General features: G+C 36.6%; 1 protein-coding gene across 1 annotated transcript in view; it reads right to left on the minus strand.

The window, feature by feature from the left end:
• Positions 1-18,389, minus strand: part of XRCC4 (X-ray repair cross complementing 4) — a 314,282-nt gene that overhangs the window by 13,413 nt on the left and 282,480 nt on the right. Inside the window, exon 8 of the mRNA XM_072958433.1 lies at positions 1,976-2,058. Within this exon, the coding sequence (XP_072814534.1) occupies positions 1,995-2,058 (64 nt within the window). The 3' untranslated portion in view covers positions 1,976-1,994. The remainder of the gene's footprint in view (positions 1-1,975; positions 2,059-18,389) is intronic.

Below are 18,389 nucleotides of genomic sequence, written 5' to 3' on the forward strand. Positions count from 1 at the left end.
TCTTGTGTAATCTATAATGAAAAAGAATATGAAAAGGAATACACATGTATGACTGAAACACTATACTGTACACCAGAAATTGATATAATATTGTAAACTGACGATACTTTAGTTAAAAAAAAAAAGAAAACAAGTATAAAATATCATTTTTATCAGTAGGATATATCATATCAACTCTGCAGCGGTAAGAAAAATATTGTCAAAAATTTTATATTTAAACGGATTCTAACAACACCCAGCAATTATCTGCCAGTTGCTCTAAAACACATGTGCCTAATAGTAGCAATCGCAAATTGAATTTTGCCTCCACAGACCTGAGAGATACTTTTCTAAAAAAGACCCTAAAATTTGCACTTTAATTCACAAATGTTCCCCTTCCTTGAAAAGTCACATTTTTTTCCTCTTGTGCAAGTGTGTTCCATTGGAGATGAAATAGTTTTAAAAGCAAGCATTCTTTATTGATTCAGAAGTTTTCCTACCCTAACTAGTGCTGCCTTACTGTAAACAAAATACTACCATATCTACTATACCACAAGTTATAATTAGTAGGAGTGCTTTCAAATGCTCTCATATTGCTGGAAAATGAGCTTTTTGTTTGCAAGGCTGAGATGGTCTCCGGTCTCCCTGAGAGCAAGAAGGGAAGCGAGAGGACTTGTGACCTGAGGTGAAAGTCCGGGCGGTGCTGGGTTCACGTGGCTGCTGGTGGCCGGCACGGGCCAGTGTCATTAGCCATCTTGAAATAATTATTTTGGAACAACTGTAACCTAAAATGTTGGATTAAGTAACATTCAAAAAGTTTGCAGCCAGCAGTAGTTTTTACGTTGAATGGGGCAACTACCATTGGGTTTTAGAAAGGATGTTCTTGGTTAAAGTAAATGCACAAGGCTGGCATTGATTTCTAACTTCTATCCTGGTGACAAATCTAATCCTTACACTATCTTCCTGTCATGGAAACCAAAATACTTTGTTTCCAGAGGAGTTTCTGTTTAAAAGATACAAAAGATGCTACCGTCTTAGGTGAGCTCTAAATTTCTTTCACTCCAAATATGATTATGATAGTAATAAAAATAATAATACAATAATAAAAATAATAGTCATAAGGGCCACCAATCGTTGAGTATTTAATATAAGCCAAACAAATCTTCATACTAATCTTGAAAAGTAGGTATTATTATTCTAGCTTTACAGAAGAGAAAACTGACTTCAGGCAGCCAAGATATGACTGATTTCCTCTGCTACTTCCATGTACAACCTACCATATACGTCTCTATACAGTTTTTGGAAGAGACAGAGAAAGGGGATGAGGGCAGAGAGAGGCAGAGTGAGATCACAGGAAGCAAACTCATATCTGTCTTATGAGAGACTGGCAGTGTGGATTTATTGTGCCATATTTTGTTTTTATTCTCAGACTTGAGATACTATGCGGTTCAAAGCAAAACCTGCTCTAGGAAAAAGTTGCACTGAATTTCCAAAGAATAAGTACACTTTAACTTTCCTAGGAAGTTCTGAACTGTTGAGATAGGAAGCCGCTAGTTTTTCCTTCTTTTTCTTTTCTAAACTGAAGCTGAACAGAACAGGGAATGCTCCACTCCCACCCTCTTAAAAAAAAAAAAAAAAGAGGGAAGCGTGTGGCAAAACTACTTATCACATTTAAGTGGCCTCAGACTTAGTTGAGTGCTCTGTAAATCCTTACCATCCCGGACATGATGATAAACTCTGTTCTGGGGACATATTATTTTGATTTTGATAATTTGTCTTCTACCTCATTCAGTTTTACGCAAGAACACAGAAACATCAATTGGTGTTTTGTTCCATTGCTTTTACTGAATTAAATGCTTCTTTTTTACCTTTTTTTTTTTTTTCCTTTACCATGCTTCAAAGTAACACGACTTGATAGCATCAGCCTTGGGTACTGGCCCTTACAGATAGAAATGTTCTTGAAGTAAGCTCAATAGGACTTTTTGTAATAACTTACCCATGTTCTCAGACTCCTATCAGTCCCCGAGGTAGTCATAATAAACACGAACTGAAGCTTCAAAATCTTCAGGAAATTCTTGCCTTAAAAAAAAAAAAAACAACAACTGTCTTTGGAGGTTTCTGTAAAGTTAATGCAATGTTTACAAATTGAGTCCATAATCTATAAAAATAAAACCAGAAATTATTTTAAAAGATAACTAAGAAACCTCTGTTTATATGGCACTAACAATTAGACTTAAAGTTGTCCGACAAAAGAAAGAGTGATTTCATAAGAAAAAGATTCCGTAGGGAAAAATGACCATTGTAAGTTTTGGCATTTCAAATGCTCCATTTTCCTAATTAAAGAGAAAGTGAGATTTAGAAAAGTAATTTATGACGTTTTCATAAAAGTATAAAGTTTGTAAAGCACGTTTAATAGACATCAGTTTATTTATGAAAATATCTTTGAGGTTATCTCTTTGCCATGTAAAATTTAGTTTACCAGGAAAAGTTTAGTCCAGACCCAGATTTATTTTTGTTTTACTGATACACCACTTAGAGATACCATGCACTTAGCAATCCTAGGTCACACATTGTGACCTAAAGTGTCTGCTGGAGCTAACCTTCTCAAGTTCATCTACTTTTTTTTAACCTCTTGGTCACAAAGCACAATGGGTTTCATGTTTAATTCTGGAAATCATAATGGCCTAATGGACATTTTTCCTGTCCCAGAAATTTCCAACTCTAGTATAGATGATTTTTCTTACAACAAATTAACTTAAAAGGTAATTTCCTTGTGGCTTCTACCTTTGAAAACATTTGTTTTTTCATAACGTCCTGCTTGTCATCACATATGTTGTTTCTACAGCATGTAAACTTATTTCCTGATTTCTCATCTCGGTTTATCTAGAAAATCTGACCAAATTTTCAAGACCTTGATTAAGCTTTAGTACTCCATGAAGTTTTTCTGAAGTAGTCCCTCTGCTCAACCCACCTCATCCTCCTACTGCCTGTTACAAGAGGTAGCTACCATCAATTGTACACACTTCCATTATACATTGATCCCAGAATGCTACAATTCATACGTTACATAAGGCTGTAAAGCAAGGATCATGGTTTTTGTTGTTTTGTTTTGTTTTGTTTTGTACTTGTATCCCAGATTTCTGGAACAGTGCTTGATAGCTAGATAGCCTGAAAAATTATTTGGTGAAAAAGTAATGATGAGAAAGAACACGTCTGATTTCTATTTCAGAGATATTTTGATTTTCTTCTCAGTCCTCAAAATGAAGTAAGATCATTAGTGCACCTATTTTGTCACCACTGAAAAATTATTCATAGACATACAAAAGTTGAAATAGCAATAGATTGCCTGGGTTTGAAACATGACCTCACCATTTTACTAGCCAAATAAACTTGGGAAAGCTTAATGATACCCTATCCCCAAAAAAGAAGTCTTCAGTCTACTCACCTGCAAAATAGGGATTATTGTACTATCTACCTCACAGAGTTCTTGTGGGTGTTGAAGGATAATAATGCACACAGAGGATTTTGCTCGAGTCCCAGCACATGGGAACATCGCTTATAAATGACCAATTATCAGGCTAGTGTCTAACAATCTATTTTCATTTTTTAAAGCTGAGGAATAAATCCTTACTTTGTGATGGTTCCTCCCCCTCCTCCTTCCTCATCTTTTCCTCCTCTTCCTCCCCCTCCTCCAACAGCTTTATTGAAATATGAGTGATAAACATTCTAATGGGTCCAGAGTTGCAAGATGAAAAAGCAGTGTACCCAGTCAATTGTAAGAACTTAATTAGTGAATATGGTGGTCAATTCAGTTTGGGTAGCTGAGAAACCCAGTTACACATCAGCTGAACTGCAAGTGAGATTTCTAAGGACTTTTCACTTTAATATACCTTACTTATAATGCAGTTTATCAAGCAGTTCTTATTAAACAGGGTTTGTAAAGAATGTGCTTGCCCTAGGCACTCTGGTGGCTGATTAACAGATGCCACATTATGTTTTCTGGTGTCAATAGGGTGCTTGTCTGTTCAGAGTATATTTCCTGGCTTTGGGGAGTTAGTGCAAGTTAAATGCAGCCCTCCAATAACTCAAAAGGAAGGTCAGCCCTGAGACACTCTGATCTGGGCCACTGGCTATCCTCTTCTGGGAAGTCACAGAGAGACGACTTCATGGACTTCTGGAACTGAGGGTTCTAATTAGTGCACATTTTAGTATCCATTCCTCTCATGGTATCCTTCCATATTTATATTGTTTCAAATGAAAGTCAATTCAGATGAGAAAATGATTCTAGCCTTTGGGTCAAACAACTGACACACACACACACATCTGAGGTCGTCGGGGTGGAAAATGGCAGCCCCTCAGGGGAACTGAAGTGGTTCCCAGAAGGTTGAGCAATCTCTTAGGTGAGCCTGTCACAGGTGGCGAGTGTCCTGAGGCAAAGAGAAGGCCCTGACTACAAGATGATCATTTCTGATAAATCCCTGCAGTGTAGGTTCAGACTGGGCATGGACCTGGGCAAGTGAAATACCCTCACTATGTGTAAAAGGCCTGTAAATAAATGTGCCCACATTTCAAGAGTTTTGAACATTAATTTTTTGGATCCAAAGGTCCTGAAGTGAGGCAAAATAAAAGCAACAGTAAAGAGTGAAAAGTGAGAAAGAGAAAGCTCAGGGATGTAGGCTGAAGTCTTTCAAAACTACGAAGTCAATGTTTCAACATAATTATTGAAAAGTCAATTATTTTTTCCCTATTTTTGAATTGTAATAAAATACACATACCATAAAATTTACTTTTTAAATAAGCACTTTAAGTGTACAGTTCAGTGGTATTAAGTACATTCACATTATTGTGCAACCATCACAACCATCCATCCCTAGAGCTCTTTTTTATTCTACAAAATGGAAATTCTATACCCATTAAACAGTAACTCCTTATTTTTGTGTTCCCTAGCCCCCTGCTCCCAGGCCCTGGCAACCACCATTTCTGTCTCTATAAATTTGACAATTCTATGTACCTCACATAAGTAAAAATGTCTATCTTTATGCCAGCAACACACTGTTTCAATTACTGTAGCTTTGTAATAAGTTTTGAAATCAGGAAATATGATTCCTAAAGCTTTGTCCTTCTTCAAGATTTTCTAGCTATATGGAATCCCTTGAGATTTCATACGAATTTTATAATGGATTTTTCTATTTCTGCCAAAAAAAGGTATTGGAATTTTGATAGGGATTGCATTAAAGCTGTAGATTTCTTTGGGTAGACTGACACCTTAACAATATTACATTTTCTAATCTATGAACATGGGATGTCTTTCCGTTTATCTATGTTTTCCTTACTTCAGCAATGTTTTGTAGATATCATTGTACAAGTCCTTCACCTCCTTGGTTAAATTAATTCTTAAGTATTTTATTATTTTTGATGCTACTGTAAATAGAATAATTTTCTTAATTTTTTTTCAGATTGTTGTTAGTTTAAACACCAATATTAATACTTAATATAGAAACAAAATGGGTATCTATGGCCACAGAAATAACTTGTATCTAAAATAAGAGTCAATTCACAGAGCATGAACTAAAGCCAAGTGGAAGAAAATACACTATTAGCATACTTAGGTATTTCAGGTTGAAATAATCCAAAGTGATTAGACTGTGTGTTGAGTGCCTCCTCCCTCTTCTTTCTTCTTTTTAATTGAAGTGTAGTCAATTTACAATGTTGTGTTAATTTTTGGTGTACAGCATAGTGATTCAGTTATACACACGCACACACACACACACACGTATATGTTATATATATATACATATACATATATATATTCCTTTTCATACTCTTTTTCATTATAGGCTATTACAAGGTAATGAATATAGTTTCCTGTGCTCCTCTTTTACTTCTGAGGGTTATAATACTGGCTGACTGGCTGGCTAGCTGAATGGCTGGATGGAGTCAAGATATAGGAAAAAAATATCTCTACATTTAGTAGCTATGACTCCTCCAAGTTTTTTTCCTAAGACTGCTTTATCAACTTGAAATTGACCAAATTAACCTAATCATTTCCCCTAAAGATTTTAAGTAGTGTAAGCAGAGGTGGTTTACCATTAGAGATACATGTGTGGTAGATAACAGTAAGAAAAGCAAACTTTAGGTTCATAACCCACTTGGATATAACTAGTACTGTGATGGTAAGTGTTTAACAACGGGCTCTCTGGATAGGAGATGCAGGGTGCCTGATTTATAGGGATTCCCAGTTTTCATGGCTTAAATAGTCTCACCATGGCCAATTAATGTGGTGTTACTGAAAGAGTTCCTGGGAAGAGGAGCACACAATTGTCCCCATGCTGGTGGAACAAGCCTGGTCCAGCTCATCAGTGGATACAACTGAACCACTGTTCCAATGTGAATCAGGTACATATTTTCTGCAAGGGATACAGCTTCCCCCTGTGACATCCTCATCTGAAGATGCCTGCTTTCCCAATGCCCTCTACCTTGTTCTTTTGGGTCTCCTAGATGCTCTGCTCTAAATCCCAAGTTTAAGCCCATACTTCTCATCTTTCTAATATATGCTATTTAAAAAGCACAAAAAACAAATTTTTGTCTCAATACATACACTTTACAGGAAAATATTCATATAATAAAAGAAATATTACTAGCCCTGCCACTCCTCAGAGATAACCACTGCAAATTTTTGATGCATAGCTTCTTAGATATTTTTATTTACATATTTCCATATATATATACATTTTTAATATATTTCATATATTTATAAGTGCATAAAATAACAAAAATACTATACGCATATAATGTTTTCTGATCATTTTTAGCTTAAAAATATCATTTTAAAAATGTTGAAATAACTGAGGGCTATGAAATTAAAAGGGGAGGTTATGTAGCAGAATGCAGAGAATCCAGACTAGTTTCTTAGGACACTAATTCCATTAACTATGTCTTGGAAAAAGGATTCCTTGATCCCATAAACATTAAATACTAACCTTCCTTTTGAAAATCCATAACGTAGTTTAGCATCTTAAAGACTCTAAGTGGTCCTATAGTATGTTTTATTCTGTGTTCACTGAGTAAAACTATTTAAATACTAATGTCATTAATATAATAATAATGTAGGAAAAATCATTTGAAAAGGACTTACATTTCATGAAATATTTTTCAATGAACATTTTTAAAAAAATGCTTTAAGCTTGTGTCTGGATGTACAAGGACTCAGTAATTCAGTCCCCTGCTATTGGTTGTTTAGGTGCGGTCTGCTGAAGCCAAAGCTGGGACAGACATTTCAGTCGCAGGTAGCACAGGTGTGCACATTTTACGTTTCCCTCTAGAAGTTAACCCATTTAGTGCAACCGCTTCTCTGTACCCTCAGAAATGTCAGATAGAATATTACTTTTAGTCTACATGAATCTGCCATGTGATAAATAGTGTTTATTTTCCTCTTAATAAGTATGTCTTTGACTGACAGTCTGACACTCCATCTTCAGGCTCAACAGGTGAAAACTTCGTTATTGTTATTGTTTAGGTTTGGTTTGATTTGTAGATTTGTTTGTTTCATGTATTTATTTATGTATTGGCCATTGCCATTGTTACTACTAGCATTGGTTAAGTGGGAATAAAAACCTGCCGGTTGAATTGCTAGAAACATATGTCATTGATATGGAGATAGAGCAAAGAGCTTGCCGTTATAGGAAAAAGCAGAGACAAAAATGACTGTATGCTTGCATTCTGCTTTCAAACATGACAGTTTCTTAACGGCATTTAAATGGTTGGAAAGTAGCTGAAATTACTGAAGAAATAGTAAAGCTTGCTATTATTTAAATATAAATTAATAAAAATTTAAATTAAAAAATGTAATGCATTTAGTAACCTAAATTCAATTAATATGTGTGTTAATGAATAAAGATTAGTGAATAAAAAGCAGCTGAATTTCACCTTAAATGTTGTAATACATAATTTATCTTCAAGAAACCTAGAAGCCTTTTGGAAAACTTGGAAATTTTTTGTCAGGAAACAGTTCTGCTTGAAAATCACTGGTTCATGCTGCTTATGTTTTATGCCTATTTTCTGTATTTTTCCTGAGGGTTTGTTTTTCTTAAACCTATCTTACTTTTCTACTTTAAAAAACATTATAATTTAAATGCTCCTTCATTTAATTCCCTCAAAAATGGATAGCTCCTTCACATTTTTAAAATAAAAAACTAAATCATGAAGTTGAAATTAGAGGAAACACATAGAAAGTTTATTTAAAAGTGCATAGTCAATATTGAAATAAAGCTAACTTGAACTTCAGCACTCTTTGCACATTACTAGGAACTTGTTTATTTGTAACAGCATGGAATAATGAATAAACTATAGATATAGAGGAGAATGAAATAGTAATTTCATTGAAAATCACGCAAATCCCATGTTCCAAAATTGAAGTTATTGGTAAGATAAAAACCTACCGCTGTAGTCAGCCTTGTCTGAGACCACTAGTTTTTCAAATAACTTTCGAAGCTCCTAAACTGAGGTTTTAGTTTAGTAAGAAAACAACAGAGCAAAATAGTTGAACTACACAAGTATTATCATGTGTCTGTAAAATTGTTAGTAATGTCTGTTGGAGAATACTTTTCTAAAATAAAATTTTAAAACTGAGCACAACTGCATGGTAGACATTCTAAAAATTGATAAAGCATGTGGTAACAATATGACTGAACAATTTTTAATGATGTTATATTTTTTGTTGACCACAGTGGTCATACATCTGTACAAGCCCTATTAACCAGTAAGACTAGATGAGTTCTTGGATACTTTAAAATGTCTCTGTAATCTACAAACTGGCTATTATTATACATGCAGGAAACAAGATAAATTTATGTTTAAACAGTCAAATGATATACAAATGATATACACAATATTTTTTCTTCAGCCTCTAGATAATTTTTCAGTGGTCTAAACATTGTGTCCAATTGCTAATCTGTAAAATAACTCGCAATACACCATTTTCTATATATTTTCAGACTCAAGGATGTCAAAAGATCTGAAAACCCTTCAGTTAAACACACATATATACACATACACATACATACAATAACCCCACCCGAGAAGGTTTTCTTTTGATTAACCTAGCATTTTCCAAACTTAACTTCTTGATGATAAGACCCCTGAAGGCATAGTGTGTTCCTAGTGCCTATCAAAGTATCTGGCACATAGAGATATTAGTAAGTATCAGCTGAATGAATGAATGGATGGATGAATGAACAAATGAAGTTTGGGAAACCAACAACTAAATCTGTTTGGTGTTTCACATAGGATATATTCATAAATGTAATTCTAAAGTGAAATGTGTTTTGACATCTGAAACAACCCAATAATATTATGAGTATCCTTTGCAGCCTTCAAAGTCTAGTATAAGTCTCATTCCCCCCGAGATTCTTTCTCTTACTACTCTACTTGTTATCAGTCTTCTTCTTCTCTGAAATTTTATGGCACTTTTAGTCTCTATCACATAATTTAGCACTGAATCATATACTGTCCTATAGAATTCACTATAGCATCCTTGATTAATGACTATTTGACTTCTGGCTATGCACATGTCTGGTGCTCTGTGATTGTAAGTTTCATATGATAACAAACATGCAGCACAAAAAGAAGCCTCTCACTTATTAGTAATCATTGTATGATTAATAACTGTAAGGCCCTTTAAATTCATGAGGTTCATTTAAAACTATTGTCTCATTTGGTTTCACAATAATGGTGGGTTGATATGAGTGCAATTATCCCCATTTTATAGATGGAGAAACTGAGAACTAAAGAAGTTAAGTAATGTTCCAATGATTTAGATATTCATTAGATTAAGGACTAAACCCCAGCATTTAATGACATCTAAAGCCCATTTATTTGCTTCCTGGTCTGTTTTCTGACTTGTACGAGGCAAGGCAAGCCTTCTTCCTTCATTCAGAAATTATCGAGTTCTCCAGTCTGTTTGCCCTGAACAACCTTTTCCCCAGACTCTAGTTTCTAGACAATTAGTGGTTCAAGAGGCTGAGGAGAGAGAGAGGAAGAAAGAGGAAACAGAGAGAAACCTGAGAGAAGCATAGAGAGGGAAAGATGCTGGGAAGCACAGGCCCAGACTGGAGGACGTGAGCCCTGTCTGGCCAGCAGATGTGTTTTGTTTGGCCATCACAGAGCGTTTTATAAAAAAGTGAATTCATTGCCAACTTTTAAAATGGCAAGTGCTCTCATCTATATTTTTGGCTTCTCTTGAAAATACAAGACGAATGGCCAATTAGGTTCAAATTTCTGCACGGTGACAATTGCCTACAGCTGAGTAGTGGCTACTCCCTTAAGTTGGAGTGTGTGCCCTCTAGCGTAGCCCAGTCCCAACCCTCTCCTATCTGACTCCAGGCAGCGTCACTCTTCCAGCCTCTTCAGGGATTTGTTTGGCGTCTGTCTCTTCTACATAAGGAAATAAGACAGGCTTTATTGTATCACTGTCTCCGACTTTCTATCAGTATCCTCAGCTTTAATGGTTTTAACTATGCAAATCCTAATCAGAGGGCTACTTGAAGTCAAAATCTTTTTTAGACAAATAAATTCATTCATTGCACAAATATTTATTGAGTGCCTACTATATACCTAGCATTGTTTAGGAATCAATCTCATTGCTTCAGAGGTACAACTTAGATTTCCCTTAAGATGACTAATGATTATGATTACAAACAATATCTGATAAAGTGTGAGTCTTATGTCTAGGACACAAATGCTTTCAATTACACACATTCAGAATCAAATTTCAACAACAATTTGGTCATCAAATCCAAGCATAGCTTTAGGGATTCCAAAATGATGAAGTAACATTGTGGTAGATCAAAGGATTGGTTTGAATATTTTAAAGATTTGTGATCTTGTTTTCTCATTTGTGTTACATATAGGAGAAACAGTACAATTTTTAAATTAGGTTTGCCTCAAGAAGTCAGACACATTTCAGTCTGAGAGTAACAGATGAACCAAAGCTTATCCCCTAATTCCTTTAGGTGTTACCCAGAACTTGGAAAAAAGGGGGGGAAAAAAAGGTAAGAGCAAAGCAGACACACCTGGATAAATTCCTGTAAATCTTTTTATTATCCCCAGACATCTCTTTGAACTTGCTATCACACTCCCCATAGAAACTCTAATGAATTTCATTAATCCTGTGTGGCTATACATTTAATTTCTGATTCATTACAGTAGAGGTAAGGCAGAAATTATGGTAAGTAAAACGAGACCATCAAAAGGTTTTATGTTAATTGGTTACCACGTGCATTAATATCTTGTGGCTGTCACAACAAATTACTACAAACTTAATGGTTTAAAACAATAGAAATTTATTTTCTCACAGTTACGGACTACAAGTCTGAAATCGAGTTGTTAGCAGGGCTGCTCTCCCTCTGAAGACTCTAGGGTTGGACCTTCCTTGCCTCTTCCAGCTTCTTGTGGTACCAGGGGTTCCTTGGTTTGTGGCTGCAAATTTTAAATACCTGCTTCTGTGTTCACACAGCCTTTTTTTCTGTGTGTGTATCTTCTCTTCTGTCTCATAAGGATACTTGTCATAGGATTTAAGGCCCACCAAGGTAATCCAGGATAATCTCACTTTAAGATCTTTAAGTTAATTACATGTGCAAAGACTCTTTTTTCCAAATAAGGTCACATTCCCAGGTTCTGGGGGTTAAGATGTGAACACATTTTTTTTTTTGTCAGTGCACGATTTAACAAAGTATACCACATTTCACTGTTTGAGATTTTGATACACCTATTAGAAACATTTTTACAGATGTACTATTTATACTTAATGTGGTGCTCATGATTAATTCCATAAATGGTTTAGCATCAAGTCCTCGGTCAACAACACAAGCCTTAATTCTGCCGTTATTTCTATAGAAAAAAGTAGATGTGATTTATGACATGGCTTTATTTAAACGTTAGTTTTGCCATTCATATAATGTTGTAAGCTCCGAGAATCCAAAAACTGTGCCTTATATTTATTTCTATTTTCTACTCAACACCTAAGGTAGCCTAGTGCATATAGACAGATATTTATTGCATGCTTGCTGATTAGCACATTCATTTTGAAATTAATCTTTGTCCCTGATCTCTGTAGCGATTTTGCTAAGGCTATGAATGTAACCAGAGGAACAGAGCAGCTTTTGTATGATAACAGTATATTTTCGTTTGGAGGTGGGGGGGTGAAATCTTGACCAAGGCTAGCTCTAGGCTTGTAATTTCTCATTCCTCTCCCCACACCCTACTGAGTCCTTTTTATTTGGCTGTTTAGATTGACCTACATACCTGCTCCTAGAAGGTACAGGTAAAAAGAGAAAGCCTGAAAAGTCTGTTCAAGAGCGAGGTTCAAGAATATGGCTTAGAAATCTTGACAAAATCCTTTGAGTGATATAGTTAGGACTGAGGCGCTACAGCATTGCCACCAGGGAATAGGTCTGTAGAACTCGGGGAGACTGCATTAATTCCTTGGTTAGAACTGTTTTGTTTTGTCTTGTTTTTATTTATTTATCTTCAGTGAAGTACAGTCGGTTTACAATGTGTTAATTTCTGGTGCAGAGCATGGTGATTCAGTTATATATATATAACTTTATATATATAATTCCTTTTCATATTCTTTTCATTCTAGGCTATTACAAGGTATTGAATATAGTTCCCTGTGCTATACAGTAGGACCTTGCTGTTTAGGTTAGAACAGTTTCGAACAATTATCTTGAAAGGAAGGAAGGGAGTCAGGAGGGAAGATGGGAGAGAGCTTTAGTTTGAATAGATATTAGGATCAATTGAAAAGTAATTTTTAGGCTCAGAGAACTTTCGAAGCTTTTTTTGAGACACAGTAAGAGATGTCAGAGAAAGAAATTAAAACTACTTCTCTGTAGAGAAGTGAAGAAATGTTGCACAGGGTTGTTGGTTGTACGAAACAGAAATTAAATGATCAGAGTGTCACGAGCTGGCTGGAGGCACTTCGTGGCAGAGGAAAACTAATGAAAAGGGGGAAAAGTGTAGAGAAGGCTGGAGAAATACAGAGCCTAGTGTTGCAATTAAAGTATGAATAGCTGGGCAATCTGGAGTCGTTGGAAGGAATCATTAGCGCTGGTTAAAGGAATACATTTCTGCTGCTAAAATAATAAAATTCCTTAGAGGCATCAGAAACTGTGTTGAATATTGGTAGCAATCCTCTCGATATTTCATTAATTAACGAAGATCACCTTCTCCTAAGCTTCTTTGAAGCTTAGAACTGCCAGAACTCACAGATATTTTTTCCTGGAGAAAGAAAACCAAGTGTAATCATATCCTTTTGTTCATTCTAAGTAGAGGTCACTTAGATTTCCTTCAACTCAGTGAAAACATTAACCAGGAGAAGATTCCACTTCACACTGAAATAACTACTAACCCAAAGCCCTAAATTAGCCTCAAAACAGTTTGCCTTTAAACACACACACAAATCGCAAAACTCTGAGCCTTTGGTCAGGCTCTGGACGAAAGACTGGGCTCTGTACAGACCGTCTGCTTGGGAGACGTGTGAACTCTACTATCCCTTTTCTGTGTGTCTGGCCACGGCGTCTCTGAACGCTCAAGGACTGTTTTCAAACCGAACTGATAAGAGACTAAAAAAGATCCAGTCTGAGTTTGCTGGACCTTATCTTTTTCCCCTAAAATGCCTACCACACTCTAAATAAGAAACACAAATACGTAGAAATTCAATCAAATGGGGTCAAAATAAATACATTTTTTCTTACCAAAATGAGTATTTCTGTTATTGTTTTAGAAAGCAAAAGCAGTTCCAAGGTTGAGATGTTGTCAGGTGGAGGAAGGAGAAACTACGGGTAGGATCCATCAGCCAGAGAGAACAAAGCTCCCTCTTGTTCCGGTGGGAAGGGCACCGGTTAGGAACATGTCCACTAGGTGGCGATTCATCTCCTACATTAGTTTTAAAATCAAAGAACACATCTGCTAAGCATTGTGATGGGTGTGAGAAAGGTACATATGGATCCTTTGCCTTAAAAATGGCTTTTTTAGGAAAATCAGTTTTGAATAATGTTGAGAACAATGCAGATCTCCATTTTAGGGTGAAAGTTGGGCTCTATCATTATGGAACATTTCATAATTAAGGTTCGGAGTATCAAGCAGAGTTGAAGAATTTTGAAGCTGAAAGTAATCTTTGAGATGATCCCAATGATCAGCCTTGCCTTGCAAGTGAAGATACTGAGAACCAAGGATAGCAAATCACTTGCCTAAGTTTATAGTATTAGTGATAGAGCCAGAATTAGACTCCATGTCACTTGAGTCATCCTGGTCCAGGTTAAAAGTTTTCATCAATAAATGTACGTATAGGCACGTTAAGTTCTAGGCTTAGAACAAAATCTGGATGTTGTGGGTGCAGAAATGGCACCTGTCTTAAATCAGCCCTTAGAGTTGGAGAAACAAATTATCTCATGATTATAACAACACAGACAGTGCCTTAAACAATGACCAGTGATGAGGCCTGCCTGGTGCTCAGAGCAGAACATGTCATATGACAAGGCAAGGGTAGGCCTGAGAAAAGTGAGGCAAGGCTGAGTATGTGGGAGAGGAGATCAGTTCAGAAGTTGGTCACGGACTCCAATGCAGGCAAAGGCGAGACAGTATGAGCCAGGAGTTTGGTTACAAATGGAACACATAAGTGCCAGAGGTTAAGAGCAAGACTGTGCCGTCACCAGACTAGCTGCAGGGCCCATGCTGGAGGCAGATGCTGCACAAGTCAAAGCCCGGGACAGTGGGGAGAGACCAGGAGGACCGCACCAGGCAATCATGAGGGATGCCAGAGGCCAGGCAAAGTGATAGGGAAAACACCTTAGCAGGGAAGACCACAGCATTTGATCAGTGAACCAGTAAGCATACAAGAATCTGGTGTGCAAATCAGTTTTGTCCTAGTCAAGAAGCTTCTAATGTGCTTTCAGCTGGGACAAGAAATAGTCCCAAGACATGAGCAGCCTCGAATTTGCTGGAAAGCACACACAAGTAGGACTCAATTCTCTTTTCGTTCCTTTTCCTTCCTTCCTTCCTTCCTTCCTTCCTTCCTTCCTTCCTTCCTTCCTTCCTTCCTTCCTTCCCTTCCCTCCCCTCCCCTTTGTTTCTTTCTTTGTTTCTTTCTTTCTTTCTTTTTCTTTCTTTCTTCCTTCCTTCTTTCTTTTCTTTTTCCCTTTCTTCCCTTTTCCTTTCTTTCTTTCTGTTTTACTTGATAAAAGCTACATATATAGAAAGAGATTTAGACTGTTGCACCCAGCTATGGTGTTTTTCTTATCAAAAGTTTAATAAAATTAGTACATAAAAGTTCAAAAATCTATGCTTATCTCAAAAACATACTGAACAAGATTTGGTGAAAGGATGGCAAGGAAAAGGTATTTTAGTAAGCACATGGCCCCTTCTAAAAAGAAGCTATCTTGGAATCTATCTGTAAAGAATTTCTAGCTGGGCATGACCCACCACATATGTGCTGCCAGAAACAAGTTCCAATGAAGAGGAAGCATTGGGTCTGAGAAAGACAGAGGCAAAACCACCAAATCAACTGTCTGTGATAAAGACAAGTTTTTCCTTTATTCCAGAAAGTGAAGGCAAGATCAGGCCAATATTAATCTACTCCTACACAAATTTTGCCTCTAGACCTTATGATAATTTGCCTATTTTCTCTGACAGGAAACTGGCTTTTCGGGTCACAAAGAAAAGCCGTAGGCAGGTCTCAGATCCTAACAGCATAATTTCATCATGAAGCAAGGTACCAAAAGGGTGGAGCTGAGTTTTCTGTTGGATGCTGACTGTATTCATTATCTCTAACTCCTAATTTGCCATGTTTCACTCAAACCAAATACAAATCTTGACTTATTGTTGGTTTGAATTTACCAGAACTATTAAAATATGTCTGGAATATGCCTCTTATCTGGCATATGGATTTCTGAATATATGATTTATGATGTTTTTATCCTCTAAAAACATTATGGGATTATTTTAATGAACAATTCAGTATGTCACAAACCTGGGGAAAAACTTGTGGGTTGCTAACATTGTTTTATTTCTTGACATGTGTGATGGTTCTATGATATTTGTTTTATAATTGTTATTTTATGCTATACTTTATGTGTATTACATCTCACATTTAAAAAAAAAAAGGTTTTTAAAAGGTCATGGTCTATATTTTTGAATCTGTGAGGCCCTTTAAGAAACACAGTGAAATGCTAATGAACTCAACAGCGGTATTCCCTGAGATCCAATGGCAATGAAAAACTAGTTTCCAGCTATAGAACAACAATGTCTTTTAAAAGTGCACTTTAAAAGTAAAGTATTTTAATGTATGTTGACTCAAAAAATCTTCGCAAATATCTTTCTGCCTCTCCTAGACTTCAGATCCGTAGGTCAGGGGATGTTGCCCCAGTTAACTACATCATGTAAATTAAGAAAATGAGAATTTTGAAATTAATTTTTTTATGTTTAACCTCTATCTTTTAAACTCTCATTTCTTACTTCTGCACTTTCTCTCTGAGGAGAAATGTTGTGTATTTGGCATAGTGCTGTATGTCATTCACTCACATCAGAAAGTCTAGCTGGTGTCTCCAGAAGCACTTGTCCATTAACTTACTCTAGGTGTGTTAGTGACAGAACGTGAGACTCGGGGGTTCCAAGTCCGTGCTCACTACAGCAGAGTTTTAAATCCTCTCCTAAATGTTCTGGTAGTTTAAACTGGGCTTCCTGTCTCCCTTTGTTAGACTATGTGTGTATGTATATGCGTGCGTGCGTGTGTGTGTGTGTGTATCTCCTCTATACAATACTTAACACTGCCAAGTTTGGATCCAATCAAAATTTGTGGTTTCTGTTTCAAACTGACCTGGAACCTTTCGTGTTTGGGCCTGTTTCATCTTGGCAAAGTTTTTCTTCCTGTTTCTAAGAATGAACTATTATTAGGCTCACAGGCTTCTTGCCCATCTTATAGTTCTTAGAAAGCGGATTATCATTGTGGGAGTGAATTTAGTAGATTAAACATTCATTTTTAATGAAATAAAGCTTGGAAGAATCCAAAAAGAAACGCAAAGAAAATGTACTTGACAAAAATCATCTGTCTTTAACAAAAGTCTAAAACATTCAAAAATAGTTTATAATTTTATATACTTAAAATACTAAAAAGAAAATTCTAGTCCCTAAAGTTTACCTCTAAAGTGTTTTATTGTCATGAAGCTCTATGAAATAAATTTTATTTAGTTTATATTAAAAAAGCTTAGACTGGAAATCAGGATATACTTATCAAATTTCCTTCTGCCAATAACCAACTACTATGTAAAAGTTGTTAACCTCTGCTACTAATTTGTTTAACATTCTTTCCTGAGTAAGCTGGTACTTTTTTTGGTACCAAAATACGTTATTGAAAGGAATGGTCCAATTTTTCCCATTTCTTCCAATGTAGGAAGAAGGCAGAGGTGCATCTTCTGGTGGAGCCTACAGAGAGTGTAAAGGTGACACAAATACGAATCACTGCATTATCTACCAGGGGAAGTCGTCCCATTGGCCACAGGAAGCAAGCCTGGGCCTTCACTCTCTTTGCCACTGTCTCCTGGTGTGTGCTGGTCAAAGCTACATACTGTGATGCCAGATTTTAGAACCCCTGTCTTGCACAAGTTTATTACATAATTATACACTCCTTTTCAAAACATTGTTTTTTGTCAGTTGAACATAATCATACATTCTTAAAATGGATTTCATCTGCTTGAAATGAGTCTGAAGGAAGTCAAACAAACGGGAGCCATTCCTGTCAGGAGCCAGTTTCATAGTGCTAGCAATTCACACACTGTCTAGTTGTTATGCACACTCTGTTGTGATCAGCCTGCTCTCCCATCATCACGGTCAGCTTTATTGATATCCTGAGGCAAATGTGTCCACCCATTTGGTTCTGCAGTCCTGGCAGTGTTTGGGGGCACCTGCAAGAAGGATGTGGTCATAATGGCAGGTAACTGAGAAGAGGTGGCTGCCACATAATCTGGGAGGGGTGGGGCCCTTGGGGCAGTTTGGGCAGAGAATATGGTAGTGACCTGGGGGCATGAGTGGCTGATCAGGAGCAAGCTCTAGGTTCCAGCCAAGCACACCTGAAGAAGGAAACTACAGTCATTCTCTGAATTTAGCATCTGTCAACTCACTACATTTTTATGCTGTAGTTTCAATTGTCAGAAGACAATAATAGGCTTTTGCTTCTGGTCATGATAGGGTACCAGGACCATATAAATCCTTTCATTTAAACAATCAGAAAATGTGACAAAATATATGAAACAATAACTTTAAGACATTGGACAACAGGAATCACAACTCCATTATCCCGGAGAAGGGCAAGAAAGGGGAGAGCTTATTGCCTGGAGGGAGTTTACAGGTTACAGCGTGGT

This window comes from Vicugna pacos, chromosome 3 (genome assembly GCF_048564905.1).
Source record: "Vicugna pacos chromosome 3, VicPac4, whole genome shotgun sequence".
Classification (NCBI taxonomy): domain Eukaryota; kingdom Metazoa; phylum Chordata; class Mammalia; order Artiodactyla; family Camelidae; genus Vicugna; species Vicugna pacos.